General features: G+C 43.0%; 1 protein-coding gene and 1 long non-coding RNA gene across 14 annotated transcripts in view; one reads left to right on the top strand and one right to left on the bottom strand.

Annotated features, from left to right (window-relative positions):
• Window positions 1–19,500, bottom strand: part of LOC118358607 (exocyst complex component 2) — a 104,741-nt gene that overhangs the window by 82,858 nt on the left and 2,383 nt on the right. For all 9 annotated transcript variants that reach the window (XR_008079888.1, XM_052480016.1, XM_052480015.1 and 6 more), the window contains one exon: window positions 3,104–3,279. Coding sequence is in view for 8 of the 9 variants with exons in the window: in XM_052480016.1 (XP_052335976.1) it covers window positions 3,104–3,221 (118 nt within the window). In the remaining variant the exon portion in view is untranslated. The remainder of the gene's footprint in view (window positions 1–3,103; window positions 3,280–19,500) is intronic.
• On the top strand, window positions 3,681–6,362 carry LOC127911972 (uncharacterized). 5 transcript variants are annotated; one of them, XR_008079900.1, is made up of 4 exons: window positions 3,681–4,130; window positions 4,184–4,357; window positions 4,416–4,763; window positions 6,118–6,362. It is a non-coding gene; the product is annotated as an uncharacterized LOC127911972 (long non-coding RNA). The 5 variants fall into 5 exon arrangements; XR_008079898.1 differs by having other exon boundaries at window positions 5,891–6,362; XR_008079899.1 differs by lacking the exon at window positions 6,118–6,362 and adding an exon at window positions 5,562–5,730.

The following is a 19,500-nucleotide window of genomic DNA, read 5'->3' as shown; positions in this document are numbered from 1 at the left end:
AACACTGGAAGCAGATCTGACTGGAACACTGATGAGAGCAGATCTCCCCCCCAGTAACTGGAACACTGATGAGAGCAGATCTCCCCCAGTAACTGGAACACTGGAACACTGAACACTGATGAGCAGATCTCCCCCAGATCTGAGAGCAGATCTCCCCCAGTAACTGGAACACTGATGAGAGCAGATCTCCCCCCAGTAACTGGAACACTGATGAGAGCAGATCTCCCCCAGTAACTGGAACACTGATGAGAGCAGATCTCCCCCAGTAACTGGAACACTGATGAGAGCAGATCCCCCCCAGTAACTGGAACACTGATGAGAGCAGATCTCCCCCCAGTAACTGGAACACTGATGAGAGCAGATCTCCCCCCCAGTAACTGGAACACTGATGAGACGGGACGTAACTCTCAACCGAGAGGACATCAGTGAAGTCAGCCACAGGTTTCAGTGCTGCTTGGACAGATGGCAAGATGTTTTTTTATCCTGCCATTTTAGGATGAGGTGATTATGTTTACGATCCGAGACCAGGACTCGTCCAATGGCTGGTGCTTCCTCCAAAACCCGCTCCACCATTGGTTAGGTCCCCACCTAGTTAAACAATGCCTTGGAAGAAAACATTTGATTGGCAGGATAAAACAAACAATCGTCAATATGCATAGTTTGCAATTTACAAGCTGTCGCCGTTTGCTATAAATGACAGTGACAAATCGACTTGTATCTCCATCACGAACTTAAAAACATCAGCTATTTGAGCAACTAACCGATCGCTGCAGCTGTACACAGCCCATCTGTAAATAGCCCACCCAATCTACCTACCTCATTTCCATATTGTTTTTATTTACTTTTTTGCACACCAGTATGTCCACTTGCACATCATCATCTGCTCATCCATCACTCCAGTGTTAATTTGCTAAATTGTAATTACTTCGCTACTATGGCCTATTTATTGCCTGACCTCCTCATGTCATTTGCACACACTGTACATAGACATTTTTTTACACACACAAAATTTAAGGTGGGAAGGTTACATCCACTTAGGTTGGAGTCATTAAAAGTTGTTTTTCAACACAGTCCACACATCTTGTTAACAAACTTTAGTTTAGGAAAGTCGGTTAGGACATCTACTTTGTGTATGACACAAGTCATTTTTCCTACAATTGTTTACAGACAGATTATTTCACTTATAATTCCCTGTATCATAATTCCAGTGGGTCAGAAGTTTACATATGCTAACTTGAATGTGCCTTTAAGCAGCTTGGAAAATTCCAGAAAATGTCATGGCTATAGAAGCTTCTCATTGACTCAAATGATGTCAATTAGCCTATTGGAGGTGTATCGGTGCCTCTTTGCTTGACATCATGGGAAAATCCAAAGAAAATCAGCCAAGACCTCAGAAAAACATTTGTAGGTATTGGAGTGGCCATCACAAAGCCCTGACCTCAATTCTATAGAAAATCTGTGGGCAGAAATTAAAAAGTGTGTGCGAGCAAGGAGGCCTTCATACCTGACCCAGTTATACCAGATCTGGCAGGAGGAATTATTGTGGGAAGCTTATGGAAGGCTACCTGAAACGTTTGACCCAAGTTAAACAATTTAAAGGCAATGCTACCAAATGAGTGTATGTAAACATCTGACCCACTGGGAATGTGATGAAAGAAATAAAATCTTAAATAAATCACTCTCTCTACTATTATTCTGACATTTCACATTCTTAAAATAAAGTGGTGATCCTAACTGACCTAAGACAGGGAATTTTTACTTGAATTAAATGTCAGGAATTGTGAAAAACTGAGTTTAAATGTAATTGGCTAAGGTGTATGTGAACTTCAGACATAAAAAAAAATATATATATATATACACACACAACAGTTTATTTTCATCAAGGGCCCAGTCTAGCCATCCCAAACGCTTTGGCCAGGTTGTTGTCTGTGTGGGATTCCGGCATGTAGGTTGTTTCAGCGGGTTTCACTGTCAGGCACATGTAAAGACTCATATTTAAAATTTGACCAATGTTCCCTCTAAGCTGCGCGCAGTAGCCCGAGACTGCCATGCAGCGTACCTGTTTGATAGTGTTAACTATGTTACCCTTTATTGTGGCAATTGTGATTGAATCAACGCAATATTAGCCACTTTCAATGCAACATACAGAAACAAAAACAAACTATGCAAGAGATTTTGTTGTAGGCAGAACGCATCGGAGTAGGATTCTATTGCACATGACTCAACACAGACTGGTGTGGCATAACCAATCAGAGCTGCAGTAGGCTTATATTCAAATAGATCATTGCCATATATGGATATGTGCCATTTACTTTGAACTGGACTGTGTTTACAGCTGCGGTCGTGAGTAGATGCGCTTGTTTTGAGATCAAAGCAAGAGCTGCATGTAGCCACGTGGGCACATTTTGTTCATCTCCTTTGCTAGTTAGTGAGTTATTAGCCCAGTTATAGATCATTTGTAGTCAGCAATCGGGGATTGATTGCTTCCTACAAGGGCACAAAACATGTACATTTCCTTGAAATTCCTTGAAATTGCTTTGAAAAGCGAGTCAGGAAAAGAGGGTTTTAATTTTTGTCTTAAAGGGGCAGTGTTGTATTTTGAGACATTTATTGGTGTCTGCAAACATGTTAGTCCAAGTCATCTGGTTCTCCATTGTCGTTCAATTTGAAACCAAAATGTACCCAAAGATGGGATGTTACTTTTTTTTTTTTTTGCTACGAGAGCCAAAACATTTTCACCTCACTCCTCCGATCTACTGGAGCAATATTAAGGCCAGAGGTGAAGTGCAGTGGACACACCCACCCTATAGAATAATAGGTACTAACTATAGTTCCACCTGGTCCTCACTTCTCACTTCCACCCCCTCCATTCTTCAATGAAATGACCTTCAAAGATTTTCATCCTATCTGCACCTAGCCCCTGCAGATTTTCATCCTATCTGCACCTAGCCCCTGCAGATTTTCTCCTATCTGCACCTAGCCCCTGCGCATACAGTGGATTTGGTGATTGTGGCACATCAAAAGACAGGAGGAAACAGATACAGCCTGAGAGACACACTAAGTGTCTGTGCACGTTTTTCATGTGTACATGCGTGTGTCATACCAACGAGGTCAGCGGGACCCGTGCCCAGGTTCTCTCCTCGGATGGTGACCTTGGTCCATGAGGTGCCCTCGTTGGGCGAGATGCCCGTGACCAGCGGGGGCTGGCGGACACGAGACATGGTAGGTCACTCTGATCGTCACGCGTGTGCAGGAACACAGGAAGAATCAGTCAGCAACCTGTGAACAAGGGGCAGCGGGAGGAGAGGACAACAATGGCTATTAACACAGATGAGGAGAGAGACAGTTGTAATGTACAGCTAGTTGCATTATACTTTTTCATGTCTTTATAAAATGTATTATTATAAGACATTTAATACATCTAAAAAAAAAAAGGTTTCTAAGAGGTTAAGTAGGAAGGCTACAACTTGTACACACACAGGAGGACATGAAGGTGCTGGTAGGAGCTCCGAGTCTGAGACCAGACAGAGGGGGAGGAAAGAAAGAATGTAAACCTCGGAGAGAAGAATAAATAAACGTGCTCGCCCTCATCGATTCCACATAGCCTAGCCTAATAGCCTAGCCTAGCCTAATAGCCTAGCCTAGCCTAATACCTAGAGGAGGTATGTGTAATGTGTGTATGAGACTGTATAGCTAGGCCTAGCCTAATAGCCTAGCCTAATACCTAGAGGAGGTACGTGTAATGTGTATGAGACTGTATAGCTAGGCCTAATATCTAGAGGAGGTGCGTGTAATGTGTATGAGACTGTATAGCTAGGCCTAGCCTAATACCTAGAGGAGGTATGTGTAATGTGTGTATGAGACTGTATAGCTAGGCCTAGCCTAATACCTAGAGGAGGTACGTGTAATGTGTGTATGAGACTGTATAGCTAGGCCTAGCCTAATACCTAGAGGAGGTACGTGTAATGTGTGTATGAGACTGTATAGCTAGGCCTAGCCTAATACCTAGAGGAGGTACGTGTAATGTGTGTATGAGACTGTATAGCTAGGCCTAGCCTAATACCTAGAGGAGGTACGTGTAATGTGTGTATGAGACTGTATAGCTAGGCCTAGCCTAATACCTAGAGGAGGTACGTGTAATGTGTGTATGAGACTGTATAGCTAGGCCTAATACCTAGAGGAGGTACGTGTAATGTGTGTATGAGACTGTATAGCTAGGCCTAGCCTAATACCTAGAGGAGGTACGTGTAATGTGTGTATGAGACTGTATAGCTAGGCCTAGCCTAATACCTAGAGGAGGTACGTGTAATGTGTGTATGAGACTGTATAGCTAGGCCTAGCCTAATACCTAGAGGAGGTACGTGTAATGTGTGTATGAGACTGCATAGCTAGGCCTAGCCTAATACCTAGAGGAGGTACGTGTAATGTGTGTATGAGACTGTATAGCTAGGCCTAGCCTAATACCTAGAGGAGGTACGTGTAATGTGTGTATGAGACTGTATAGCTAGGCCTAGCCTAATACCTAGAGGAGGTACGTGTAATGTGTGTATGAGACTGTATAGCTAGGCCTAGCCTAATACCTAGAGGAGGTACGTGTAATGTGTGTATGAGACTGTATAGCTAGGCCTAGCCTAATACCTAGAGGAGGTACGTGTAATGTGTGTATGAGACTGTATAGCTAGGCCTAGCCTAATACCTAGAGGAGGTACGTGTAATGTGTGTATGAGACTGTATAGCTAGGCCTAGCCTAATACCTAGAGGAGGTACGTGTAATGTGTATGAGACTGTATAGCTAGGCCTAGCCTAATACCTAGAGGAGGTACGTGTAATGTGTGTATGAGACTGTATAGCTAGGCCTAGCCTAATACCTAGAGGAGGTACGTGTAATGTGTGTATGAGACTGTATAGCTAGGCCTAGCCTAATACCTAGGAGGAGGTACGTGTAATGTGTGTATGAGACTGTATAGCTAGGCCTAGCCTAATATCTAGAGGAGGTGCGTGTAATGTGTATGAGACTGTATAGCTAGGCCTAGCCTAATACCTAGAGGAGGTATGTGTAATGTATGTATGAGACTGTATAGCTAGGCCTAGCCTAATATCTAGAGGAGGTGCGTGTAATGTGTATGAGACTGTATAGCTAGGCCTAGCCTAATACCTAGAGGAGGTATGTGTAATGTGTGTATGAGACTGCATAGCTAGGCCTAGCCTAATACCTAGAAGAGGTATGTGTAATGTGTGTATGAGACTGTATAGCTAGGCCTAGCCTAATACCTAGAGGAGGTACGTGTAATGTGTGTATGAGACTGCATAGCTAGGCCTAGCCTAATACCTAGAGGAGGTACGTGTAATGTGTGTATGAGACTGTATAGCTAGGCCTAGCCTAATACCTAGAGGAGGTGCGTGTAATGTGTATGAGACTGTATAGCTAGGCCTAGCCTAATACCTAGAGGAGGTATGTGTAATGTGTGTATGAGACTGTATAGCTAGGCCTAATACCTAGAGGAGGTGCGTGTAATGTGTATGAGACTGTATAGCTAGGCCTAGCCTAATACCTAGAGGAGGTACGTGTAATGTGTGTATGAGACTGTATAGCTAGGCCTAGCCTAATACCTAGAGGAGGTATGTGTAATGTGTGTATGAGACTGTATAGCTAGGCCTAATACCTAGAGGAGGTATGTGTAATGTGTGTATGAGACTGTATAGCTAGGCCTAATACCTAGAGGAGGTGCGTGTAATGTGTATGAGACTGTATAGCTAGGCCTAGCCTAATACCTAGAGGAGGTATGTGTAATGTGTGTATGAGACTGTATAGCTAGGCCTAATACCTAGAGGAGGTGCGTGTAATGTGTATGAGACTGTATAGCTAGGCCTAGCCTAATACCTAGAGGAGGTACGTGTAATGTGTGTATGAGACTGTATAGCTAGGCCTAGCCTAATACCTAGAGGAGGTATGTGTAATGTGTGTATGAGACTGTATAGCTAGGCCTAATACCTAGAGGAGGTATGTGTAATGTGTGTATGAGACTGTATAGCTAGGCCTAGCCTAATACCTAGAGGAGGTATGTGTAATGTGTGTATGAGACTGTATAGCTAGGCCTAGCCTAATACCTAGAGGAGGTACGTGTAATGTGTGTATGAGACTGTATAGCTAGGCCTAGCCTAATACCTAGAGGAGGTATGTGTAATGTGTATGTAATAATGGGGGAGAACATAGACAGTAAAACACCAATCCTCTGCGTAGATGATATGCCAATGTGGAAGAGAAATGACACAGGCCAGATACAATTCTTCCAGACATGTGCAACTATTAGCCTAAGCCTATCAAAAAAGGAGGAAAACAGGATAGATGTGTTTTGAATGGATGTGAGAATATCTAAAAAAAAAAAAAAGTCAGTATGAGGGGTTTTCACATTTTTCGCTAACACGTGTGGCAATAAATTGCTGCCAGGTCCGATTGAAAACCTAACTGCTTTGCAAACACTAAATCCAAAACACGTTGCCCACAAACAAGGCAGGGAACAGAGCCGACAAAGCATACAGGGGTGACGCAGATCTCATACGTGTACACTTGAACAAATCTTTCTATACACTTTATACACGTTTAGTTAAGAGCTTGTTGCGTAAAGAGACGGGGGGTGTCTGTTAACTCAAATAAAGAATAATAGGAATATTTGTCACATGCTTCGTAAAAAAACAGGTGTAGACAAATAGTGAAATGCTTACGTGTACTTTTCCAACAATGCAGAGTTGAAGATGAAAAAAAAAATACGGATTTTTTTTTTTTTATATAAATAGTGACAAGGAATAAATACACAGTGAATAACAATAATGAGTAAGAATAACATGGCTGTATACAGGAAGTACCAGTACCAAGTCGATGTGCAGGGGTACGAGGTAATTGAAGTGCCTTCAGAAAGTTAATGGATCACATATCTGTGTCCCCATGTTAAAGCTTTTTGGGTACAAAAAAAAAATAAAATAGCATAAATCTGAGTAGCCAATCGTTCGGAGCATTTAATTGATTATTGACCGACGAGGTTGAGGTCAGGGAGGGAGCGAAGACCGAGCAATACTCTAAAACTTCTCTGAAAAGCAGTGTCCTTCCTTGACTTATTCCACATGTTGCTGTTTTAAAGCCTGAATTTTTTTCTCTCACCCATCTACACACGTTACCCCATAATGCATTGTTTCCCAAACTCGGTCTTCGGGGCCCCAAGAGGTGCACATTTACGTTTTTGCCCTAACGCTACACAGCTAATTCAAATGATCAAACGCTGATGATTAGTTGATTATTTGAGTCATCGGTGTAGTGATAGGGCATAAAAAAAAAACTTTTACAAAATATGCACCCCTTGTGGTCCTTTTGGAAACCCTGCCATAACGACTAAGAGCAAAGACATTTTTAGAAATTGTAGAAAATGTATTGAAAAGGAAGTACAGAAATATCTAATTTATTGTACAGTACATAAGTACTCACACCCCTGAGTCAATACACGCTAGAATCACCTTTGGAGTTGCGAGTCTTTCCGGTTAAGTCTCTAAGAGCTTTGCACACCTGGATTGTAAAAAAAAAAAAAAAAAAAAAAAAAATATTCAAGCTCTTGTCAACCCACTCAACTACGGCCCCATCAATGTAGTCCACAATCATCTCCTTTGTCTTGCTGACATTGAAGGAGATGCTGTTGCCCTGGTCCACACTGCCAGGTCTCTGACCTTGCTATAGGTTGCCTCATCGTAGTCCGTGATCAGACCGTCGTGTCGTCAGCAAACTTGATGAGGGTGTTGGGAGTCATGCGCGGCCACGCTGTCATGGGTGAACACTGAGTCCGGGAGGGGACTAGGCACACACCCATGACTCAAAGGGGATGTAACTTAAGTAGCATAACCCCCGCTGTCTTGTACTTGTCAGAGGAAATCTAGGAGCAGGGGCATCTGACATGGAGAAGATAAGAGGTTAACAAGCTTTAAACAAGCCCCTCATCTGTCATTCATCTAGCCCATATGTTTAGGGTGGGAGTCAGAGTGGAGGGGGAATGTGTGTCTCCTTCTGCATAACATGTCTACGACTGTTGTGTTACCTCAACAGGAGTGATTCTATCCCTGTCTTGGGAATACATGTGAAGAGACACACACACACACACACGAGGCTGGGCAGAATGACAGCTCTGCTCAGTTGCGTGCGAGGGGCCGAGCTGGCGCTGTGTGGTCTGTGTGTATGCGAGAGAGCATGTGGAGGGATCTGTGCTGCGGAGAGGTCTGGGTAGTGTGTGTGTGTGTGTGTGTGTGTATGTATATATATATGTATATGTGTGTGGTCTGGGTGTGTGGTCTCTGGCTCGGGCCTGGGGAGAGCCTGTTGACGGCTGGGATGAGAAAAGAGCTGCTGTGTTTACTTTACTCTGGGGGCCATGCATGGACATGGGAACACAGCCCAAACCCCTCCGCTCTGTAATACACACACACCCGTCACTGGAAGTAAGGGGTCTAAGTCTGAACCATGAAAAACGTCCCCAGACCATTATTCCTCCTCCAAACTTTACATACGGCACTTTGTATTGGGGCAGGAAGTTCTCCTGGCATCTGACAAATCCAGATTTGTCCGTCGGACTGCCAGATGGTGAAGCGTGATTCATCACTCCAGAGAACGTGTTTCCACTGCTTCAGAGTCCAATGGCTGCGAGATTTACACCACTCCAGCAGACGCTTGGCATTGCACATGGTGATCGTAGGCTTGTGTGCGGCAGCTCGGCCATGGAAACCCATTTCCTGAAGCTCCCGACTAACAGTTATTGTGCTAACGTTGCTTCGGGACTCGGTAGTGAGTGTTGCAAACGAGAATAGACGACTTCTACATGCGACGGGCTTCAGCACGGTCCCGTTCTGTGAGCTTGTGTGGCCTACCATTTTGCGGCTGAGACGTTGTTGCTCCTAGACGTTTCCACTTCACAATAGCAGCACTTACAGTTGACCGGTGCAGCTCTAGCAGGGAAGAAATTTGACGAACTGACTTGCTGGAAAGGTGACATCCTATGATGACGCCAACTTGAAAGCCACTGAGCTCTTCAGTAAGGCCTTTCTACTGCTAATGTTTGTCTATGTAGATTGCATGGCTGCGTGCTCTCTTTTATACACCTGTCAGCAACGGGTGTGGCTGAAATAGCCGAATCCACTCATTTGAAGGGGTGACATATATATATATATATATATATATATATATACAAAAGTATAGTGAATTTACATGCCTGTTTATTTATTTGACAAAAATGCTCTAGGGGGCAATACAGGACCCTATTTTGACTTGTGGCAGCAGCCTACAATGAGAATCACCGAGAAGCCATGGTAGGCTTCCCAAGTACATTTACATTTAAGTAATTCCCAAGTACACAGCACAGTTATAACACTGAAAGTCATATACAGTACCAGTCAAAAGTTTGGACACACCTACTCATGCAACAGTTTCTTTATTTTTTTAAACTATTTTCTACATTGCAAAATAATAGTGAAGACGTCAAAACTATGAAATAACACATATGGAATAACATAGTAACCAAAAGTGTTAAACAAATGAAAATATATTTTATATTTGAGATTTTTCAAAGTAGCCACAGTTTGCCTTTATATCAGCTTTGCACACTTGGCATTCTCTCAACAAGCCACCTGGAATGCATTTAAATTAACAGGTGTGCCTTGTTGAAAGTTAAATTCCACAAATTCTTTCCTTCTTAATGCATTTGAGCCAATCAGTTGTTTTGTGACAAGGTAGGGGTGGTATACAGAAGATAGCCCTATTTAGTAAGATACCAAGTCCATATTTAGGCAAGAACAGCTCAAATAAACAAAGAAAACGACAGTCCATCATTACTTTAAGACATGAAGGTCAGTCAACGCGGAACATTTAAAGAAAATTGAAAGTTTCTTCAAGTGCAGTCCCAAAAACCATCAAGAGCTATGATGAAACTGGCTCTCATGAGGACCGCCACAGGACAGGAAGACCCAGAGTTACCTCTGCTGCAGAGGATACGTTCATTAGAGTTAACTGCACATCGGATTGCAGCCCAAATAAACGCTTCAAAAACGTCAAGTAACAGACACACCTCAACATCAACTGCTCAGAAGAGACTGCATGAAATCAGGCCTTCATGGTCAAATCGCTGCAAATAAACTACTACTAAAAGGACACCGATAAGAAGAAGAGGCTTGCTTGGACCTAGACACAGGAGCAATGGACATTAGACCGGTGGAAATATGTCAGTCAGTCTGATAAGTCCAAATTTGAGATTTTTGGTTTCAACCGCCGAGTCTTTGTGAGACGCAGAGTAGGTGAACGGATGATCTCCGCATGTGTGGTTCCCACCGTGAAGCATGGAGGAGGTGGTGTCATGATGGTGTGGGGGTGCTTTGCTGGTGACACAGCCTGTGATTTATTTAGAATTCAAGGCACACTTAACCAGCATGGCTACCACAGTGTTCTGCAGTGATACACCATCCCATCTGGTTTGTGCTTAGTGGGACTATCAATTGTTTTTCCAACAGAACAATGACCCAACACACCTCCAGGCTGTGTAAGGGCTATTTGAGTGCTGCATCAGATCACCTGGCCTCCACAATCACCTGACCTAAACCCAATTGAGTTGGTTTGGGATGAGTTGGACCGCAGAGTGATGGAAAAGCAGCCAACAAGTGCTCAGCATATGTGGGAAATCCTTCAAGACTGTTGGAAAAGCATTCCAGGTGACGCTGGTTAAGAGAATGCTAAGAGTGTGCAAAGCTGTCATCAAGGCAAAGGGTAGCTACATTGAAGAATATACAAATATATTTTGATTTGTTTAACTTTTTTTTTTGGTTACTACATGATTTGATGTCTTCACTATTATTCTACAATGTAGACAATGGTAAAAATAAAGAAAAACCCTTAAATTAGTAGGTGTGTCCAAACTTTTGACTGGTACTGTAAATGGCACTCTGGGTCAGTTTCTTCTGATCATTTTTGTTGTTAAATCCTGTGTTGTTTATCAAACATCTGCCTACTCATTGGCCACATGACTAGTGCTTAAGCATTCTCTCCCTCCCTTTCTCCCTCGCTTCCTCCCTTCCTGCTTACGTTCTAATTGGGCTAAAATGGCAGGTTTATTTTACTTGGAGAGGGACTTATAAACAAAGTGACTGCCCCTCCTCTATTTGGTAACTCTGTCACCCCAGAGCCTAGGAATGAGCAATAGGACCAGAGCTAACAAGCGCAGGGAGAAAGGAGTTATCTGGCTAGGCAAGACTAGCCTTGCGTTCCAAAAGGCCCCCTATTCCTAATATATTTTGACCAGAGCCCTATAGTTGTGCACTAGCCTATAGGGAGTTGGGTGCCATTTTAAACACAGCTGTAGAATGGGCTGAATATGAGGAATGGCTTGCTTCATAGGAAGTATACTGTATATTTATACTATAACAGATGAAAATCATATAAGCCTAGGCCCTAGGACATTTACTACAGCACACTTTAAACAATATATTCCCCACACTCACAATGCCAGGACACTGTTCTGTTTCAGAAAGAGGCATATGGAAGCTACACAGATAGCACAATGTTCTGAGAACCAAACGTTTCTTTATTGGAATTTCAGCGGAACATTTCCTGCAGGTTTCATCAAGGTTCTATTTAAAGTAATGTTCTGAGAAGGTTAAGAAACAGCATTCTTCTGTGGGAATATCTATTTAAAGTCATGTTTTTAGAACATTAAGAAAACTTTCCATAAAAAACGTTCAAAGGACATTCTAAGAATGTTATTTAAAAAAAAAAACATACATTCCATTCTCAGCATCAACAAAACTCTATCTTCCATCTTTAAGTGTGTTCAGGTGTGTTGGCCGCACCCACTAATTTGCCACACTTGATCTTAATGATTCCGTTCTCAAAATGTTAATAACGCCTCCCTGGAAACCTTGCAGGGAATCCCAGTAAAACGTTCTCAGAACCTCCCTGCAACCAAAAAAAATGTAGGCTCCCAGAACAGGCAAATTTTCATTTCCGTTGTCATAACGTTTAAAGAACATTCAGTTTTACCGGTCAGGAAACGTATGGCTTCATTCCCAGAACCAAAGAAACACCAAAAACGAATGTTCCCACAACTTCCAAGGCAGTGTGACTGATAATCAGTCTGTCATATTAGCCCCCCTCTGAGAGCCTGCAGGGTGCAGTGTGGGTTTTATAGGGGTTTGGCTGATTTTCCCCTGCTGTTTAGGCTAATGCACTGGATAGAGGGGGGGCGGGTATTCACACGAAAAGGGGGTGACTGTACATACTGCTCCCAAATGTAGCCCTAAAGTTGTTTATTTAGGTCATCTGTTCCTAAACTTTCGGACTTACAACTTCCAGCATGAGTCCCCCCTCCTGCTACAGAAGGAATGAGTCACTGTGAGAAGGACCTGTGGCGTATGAGGGCGGTTAGAGAAGGTGGAGGAGGGTCAGAGAGGCATCCCCTTGGCTATCAGGGGGATATCCCTGCTGGAGACAGTACTGGGCTCTTCACAAACAAATCCTGATACTCGCTCACGTTACACACATAACTGTCCTGCTCATTCTGAGCCAGATACTGGGTAGTGTCGAGGTCGCCTTTGCTCTGGTCTGAGCTCTATGCTTGTTCTCTTCTTCTCAGCTCCCCATGTGGGAGTGATTGACAGGTGAGAGGGGGTTAGGTTGAGTGTGTGTGTGTTATGTGTTATGGTCTGGGCTAGGGGCACAAAGGGACCCTTTCAGACATATCTGTCTGCCCCCCACACTGCCACCCCATCAGTGCTGCTACCACTAAGCCTCTCCCAGTACCCCACGCTAACACTAACCAGTCAGCCCCCAACATTAAACAAACACCAGATTCCATCAAAGAGCACCCTCAGTCTGAATACACAGAGCTGGCCAAACATCATGGCCCTGGTAAGACTGGCCCTGATCTCTGATCTGACAGACCAGCAATTTAAGAAACCATTCCTCACTCCGAACTCACACCAGAACTCATACAGACCGTTTTGAACTGACTCTCAGTTGCAGACTGGCAGGGGACAGAGAGAATGCTGCCAATAGAGAGCATCAGTTAGGCTACACTCTGTCGGATTTGTGCATTAAAGGAAAAGGAATGTGATCAATTAAAGTTCAGAAGACTGAACTAGGCTAATACATTGGCACATTTGTGACTCGTTTCAGGAAACTAGGCATATGTCGCACATCACTACTTCACAGGAGAGGCATTTGAATGTTTTTTTGGGGGCAGAAATGCCATCTGGAACATGTGAACTTTCAGGTGCCTTAATAAACAAACTTGTATGCCATCTGTAAATACAAATTTTAAATTACGAGCCTATTTAGTTTAGCCACGGAAATAGGAAGGAACCGCTATCCATGATTGGCTGAGATAATGGCTGGGCTGGACATGCCGAGAGATGAGTTTGGATTGGTCTGCCATGTAGCACACTTCTGTCTACAACATAAGCTGCTCAGTATCTGTAGGCAATCATTTCTAACGTGTTTTTTTATTTTAAAGATGCTCTCCACTTTCTGGAGTTTTGAAATCAGTGTAATGTCCGGTGGAAGCAGAGTATGACAGCTAAGGAGAAAATTCTGGCGTTTGCATATTTGCAATCAGAGGGAGTCGAAACGAGACCACACAAAAGGCTGTATTTGGGTTACATCTTCAAACTAAGGTCAACCATGGCATCCATGACAAAGAGGAAGAGGTGTTAATCTATGTATTCGGGGTAAGAGATTCTAGCTAGCTACATTTTCAGATATTATACATTTGAAATTTTGTCAGAAAGTCATTTTTATTGCAAGTTAAAGCGTACTGTTTTAGCTACCAGCAGATTCATGCATGGTAGTAACATTATGAGTTGGGATTATGGTTCATTGTTTAGCTAGCTAGCTACATGTCTAAACAAAAGACTCCACGATGTAATGCATGGTAGTAACATTATGAGTTGGGATTATTGTTCATTGTTTAGCTAGCTAGCTACATGTAAATTCATGCATGGTAGTAACATTATGAGTTGGGATTATGGTTCAGTGTTTAGCTAGCTTGATGTCTTAAGAAAAAACTCCACTATGAGAGTAACCATTTCACTGTACCGTTTACACCTTCTGTATCCTGTCCATGTGACAAACTTTGATTTGATATAGTGTGTATTTACCAGAGGGGAATGTGAAGAACAACCTGCACAAAAGTAATTTTAGGATATAAAATTAGGCGAGACAGTATCCAATAGAGAGCCCTGCTTTCATCACACACAACCATAAACTATTTTCTGTAATTACCATTAACTTGTAAATAATAATATTGTATGTTTATTTTTCTGTAATAATGAATACAAATTAGCTAAAGTTAAGACAGGTGTCATCTTATGACATGGTCATTAATTGAACCGGGTTGTCAGCTAGCTATCTAACAAGCTAGAAACAAACCAAAACATTATTTAGAAAACTAACTTTTAGTTGCCTGGTTTGCTGGATTGACATATACTAAATACATTTTTAAAACGGGTGGGTTTATTGGGTGTTAAAATACACCGTTATGCTATTCTGGGGCACCGGGCTGCTGATGTCATGTGGGCTGCTGATGTCATGTGGGCTGCTGATGTGTAGCCTGTCGTTTTTGACAACGACAGGTTTGATGTCGGATGAAGAATGTTCATGATGCGACTGCGAAAACTGTCTACAGACATGTCGATAGACGTAGTATACATCAGGCTTTAGTCTTGAACTCGTTGGTTGTTCAGTACAATACCGTACTCACTTTGTTCTACACCTGGCCTCACATGTGAACCCTTAAAGAGATGGGTGGGGCTAAGGCTTAAGAGGTGGTGAAGGATGCTGAATGGATGTAGACAAAGAAGAGCTCTCCAGTAGGTATACCAAAACATTCAAGGGCCATTTTTTAAAAGAGCGGTTACAAGTTAATCAAATTTCAATACCGATATTACTTTCCCATTGTTCCTCAACTGTAGTGTATGATATACCATTTTCTAGCTCTGAGTCTCTACTTTTATCCAACGTAAAAAACACATTTTCAGGAGTCCTACCCTCACATCACACCCATTGGCTGTGCTGCTCATGCATTGAATCTGCTCCTCAAGGACATCATGGCACTGAAAACAATGGATACACACTATAAGAAAGCCAAGGAAATGGTTAGGTATGTGAAGGGTCATCAAGTTATAGCAGCAATCTACCTCACCAAGCAAAGTGAGAAGAAGAAGAGCACCACATTGAAGCTTGCCCAGCAACACCCGTTGGGGTGGTGTGTCATCATGTTTGACAGTCTCCTGGAGGGGGAGGAGTCTCTCCAAGAAATGGCCATGTCACAGTCTGCCGATATGGACAGCCCCATCAAGAGGATCCTCCTGGATGATGTATTTTGGGAGAGAGTGGTAAGCAGCCTGAAACTCCTGAAACCTATAGCAGTAGCCATTGCACGGATTGAGGGAGACAATGCCATCCTGTCTGATGTTCAGACTCTGCTTGCAGATGTAAGAAAATAAATCTGTACTGGCAGGCATAAGCTGTGGATAATGAACACAATTGCATTTTATGGATTGCATTTCAATGCACAGATATATCATGAAGAGATCCAGAAGCCCATTGTCATGCCATCACTTGATGTTTCAGCAGGATAATGCCCGGCCCCATGTCACAAGGATCTGTACACAATTCCTGGAAGCTGAAAATGGCCCAGTTCTTCCATGGGCTGCATATTCATTAGATACAGTATGTCACCTATTGAACATGTTTGGGATGCTCTGGATCGACGTGTATGACAGCGTGTTCCAGTTCCCGCCAATATCCAGTACCGCCGCACAGCCATTGACGAGGAGTGGGACAACATTCCATAGGCCACAAACAACAGCATGATCAACTGTATTGCGAAGGAGAAGTGTCGCGCTACAAGAGTCAAATGGTGGTCACACCAGATACTGACTGGTTTTCTGATCCACTCCCCTACCCACTTTTAAAGTATCGGTAACCAACAGATACAGGGCAGTTTACCCGCTGTTCCTAGGCATCATTGTAAATAAGAATTTGATCTTAACTGACTTGTTCAGTTAAATAAAAGATTAAATTAAAAGAATAGCAGTGGTATTCATATTTTTGAGCAGACAGACATTATTCGTTGTCAAATTCATTGGCCAGTCAGCACTTCTCAGCCAACTGTAATACAGGACAGTAAGAGAGTAACCAATCCCAACGCAGTACAGTGAAAAGATCTAGGAGAGGACCAGAATGGAGAAATAAGGGATCCGGCGTCTGGGTTTAGTTCTCTCTATCCCCTCTGTCTCACTCTCTTCTCCCATTTGTTGTCCTTTGGCCAGTTCTCTGTTTGTTGGTCTCAAATTGGACTTTTAAGATCTAACTTCTCCTCTCAGAATCCTGGCTAAATAAACCGAATTTGAAATGATGGCGCATGAATGCAGGCTGATGTTTATAGAGGGCTTAGGATGTGGAGACAGACAGCCATAGAATGAGATTCCACGGGGAGTCAGGGTTTAAACCTTGGTAATGCCATGTCACAAGTACAGTAACTAATATTTACATACAAAGACATGGCTCATGATGAGCGTGAGAACAAGGACTAGGGACCAGGACGTTTACTCAGAGCATGCGTGGAACAACTGGCAAGTGTCATCAATTACATTCCCAAACAGAGTCTGTAAAACCTACATGTTTCAATCAGACCACCATAGTCCCTGTGCCCAAGAAAGCGAAGGTAACCTGCCTAACTGACTACAGTCGGTAGCCACCATGAAATGCTTTGAAAAGCTGGTCATGGCTCAAATCAACACCATCATCCCAGAAACCCTAGACCCACTCAATTTCATGGGTCCTCAGGTCCTCAAAAAGTTATACAGCTGCACCGTCGAGAGCATCCTGACTGGTTGCATCACCGCCTGGTATGGCAACTGCTCGGCCTCCGACCGCAAGGCACTACAGAGGGTAGTGCGTACGGCCCAGTACATCACGTGGGCCAAGCTTCCTGCCATCCAGGACCTCTATACCCTGCAGTGTCAGAGGAAGGCCCAAAAAAAAAAAATTGTCAAAGACTCCAGTCACCAAAGTCATAGACTGTTCCCTCTGCTAGCGCAAGCGGTACCATAGTGGCAAGCGCTACCAGAGCACCAAGTCTAGGTCCAAAAGGCTCCTTAACAGCTTCTACCACCAAGCCATAAGACTGTTGAACAACTGATCAAATGGCCACCCGGACTATTTACATTGACACCACTCCACCATTTTGTTTCTACACGGCTGCTACCTCGCCATTTATCATCTATGCATCTATGGGCAGGGTATATGCACATGTTTAATTTAACTAGGCAAGTCAGTTAAGAACAAATTCTTATTTACAATGACTGCCTACCTCGGCCAAACCCGGAAGACACGATTGTGCGCCACCCTGTGGGACTCCCAATCACGGCCGGGTGTGACACAGCCTGGATTCAAATCGGGAACTGTAGTGACAGTGCCTTAGACCACTGCACCCCTCGGGCAGTGTGTAGTATAGTATTCTACAGTTTACTTAAGGATTCTTTAGTAAGTACTCACCGTGAGAAAGGCGGGACGACAGGGGTGAGAGAGAAGTGCCACTCCAAAAACATTGCCCGCATCAACCTTTCACCCACCAGCCTAACCCTATAGCAGGGTCTCCCAATGTCAGCCCTGGGGGCCCCACCCCTGGGTGCGCATTTTGGTTTTTACCCTAGCACTACACAGCTGATTCAAATAATCCAAGCTTGATGATGCGTTGGTTATTGTAATCAGCTGTGTAAGTCGCTCTGGATAAGAGCGTCTGCTAAATGACTTAAATGTAATGTAAATGTAGTGCAAAAGGGCAAAAGGACCGAGTTCGGGAAACCCTTCCTTAAAGCAGAAACCACTGATGAGAAAGTGACACAAATATATAACCCGCCACTGCATTCCACCAAAACAAACAGCAGGGGCCGCGGCCCGGGCCACCCAACATTTTCAATTAGAGCCAGAGAGCAGCCCTGTGTCCCCTGCAGGGAGATGGGTGGAAGTCAGGAGTGAGGCGAGGGGTCTTCAAGGCTCCAACCAGAGAGAGGGGCTCAGCGACAGCTTAGCACTAATTTCCTGTGATATCATTGTGTGATTAATACACAGCATACATACATGGTGGAAAAAGTTGCAGAAAATGTCATTTAAAAAAAAAAATATTTCAGAATTTAAAGAATCCCTCAAAATAATACAGTAGGCCTTATTGATATAGGCTTGCACACCCACACTAAGTAATTTCCAGTAAACCGTACAGCAATTTAGTGGCAGCAATTGGCCAGAATGTTACTGAAATGTATTTTAATCCATTTTAGGATAATCCATTTTGCAGTGCCAAAATTGTTACGGTAACCTAATTTATAGTACATTACTGGAATTACCCATGCTGCGGCATATTACTCAGTGTTCTTTGCAAGTGTTCACTTTTACATAGAAATGTTGGTCATTTAGTAGGCGCTCATGTCCTTAGCAACTTACAGTCAGTGCAATCAATCAAGGTTGATAAAACATGTAAAAAAAAATAAAAACATTACAGTCATAGTCAGTGTTTTCCAATAAGGCCGGCTGTCGGCTAATCGGAAGGTTAATAACTCATTTTAAGTCAGCTACATTTTCTACTTTCTACTAGTTTTCCTTTAAAAAGTTTCAAATTGCGTCGGTCAGGCCTTCTCCTGCTAGAATGAATCATACGCATCTTCTAGTGATCTATTGATGGAATAGGCGTCGGTCAGGCCTTCTGCTAGAATGAATCATACGCATCTTCTAGTGATCTATTGATGGAATAGGCGTCGGTCAAGCCTTCTCCTGCTAGAATGAATCATATGCATCTTCTAGTGATCTATTGATGGAATTTAAACTTGCTAGAATGAATCATGTCATCTTCTAGTGATCGGGGAATAGGCGTCCGCAAGTGCTAGAATGAATCATATGCATCTTCTAGTGATCTATTGTTAGGAGCCTTCTCAGCTAGAACATTAGCATTTTGTCATTATGGAATACAGATCAGGCCTCTCCTGCTAGAATGAATCATACGCATCTTCTAGTGATTTTTTTTTACGGTCAAGCCTTCTCCTGCTAGAATGAATCAGCATAGTGATTCTATTGATGGAATTTGTCACATCCCTAGAATTTAATGTAGTGATCTATTGATGGAATGGTCGGTCGATGAGTCAAAATGACAGTGATAAGCCCAATGTGTTTCTATGTGCCTTTGGATTTAAAATATTGACTCCTTTTTAGGACAGAGACACATTTGTTTATTACAGATCTCTTTTGCTGTTTTTTTTTTTTTTTTTACACACATGATGCTTGTGAATTTGCACATCCCATTTAATGTAGGCCTAAGTGGTAACGATGAGTCAAAATCCACAAATTAGCCTAAATATTGTTTTCGGACACATTTGTTTATTTCCTTTTGCGTGTTTCACATAGCCAGCCACGCAGAGTCGTGTCGCATAGTA

The sequence above is a fragment of the Oncorhynchus keta genome, chromosome 26, assembly GCF_023373465.1.
Source record: "Oncorhynchus keta strain PuntledgeMale-10-30-2019 chromosome 26, Oket_V2, whole genome shotgun sequence".
In the NCBI taxonomy this organism is placed as follows: domain Eukaryota; kingdom Metazoa; phylum Chordata; class Actinopteri; order Salmoniformes; family Salmonidae; genus Oncorhynchus; species Oncorhynchus keta.
Note: the sequence above shows the minus strand (reverse complement) of the source record. Positions and strands in the feature narration are given on the sequence as shown.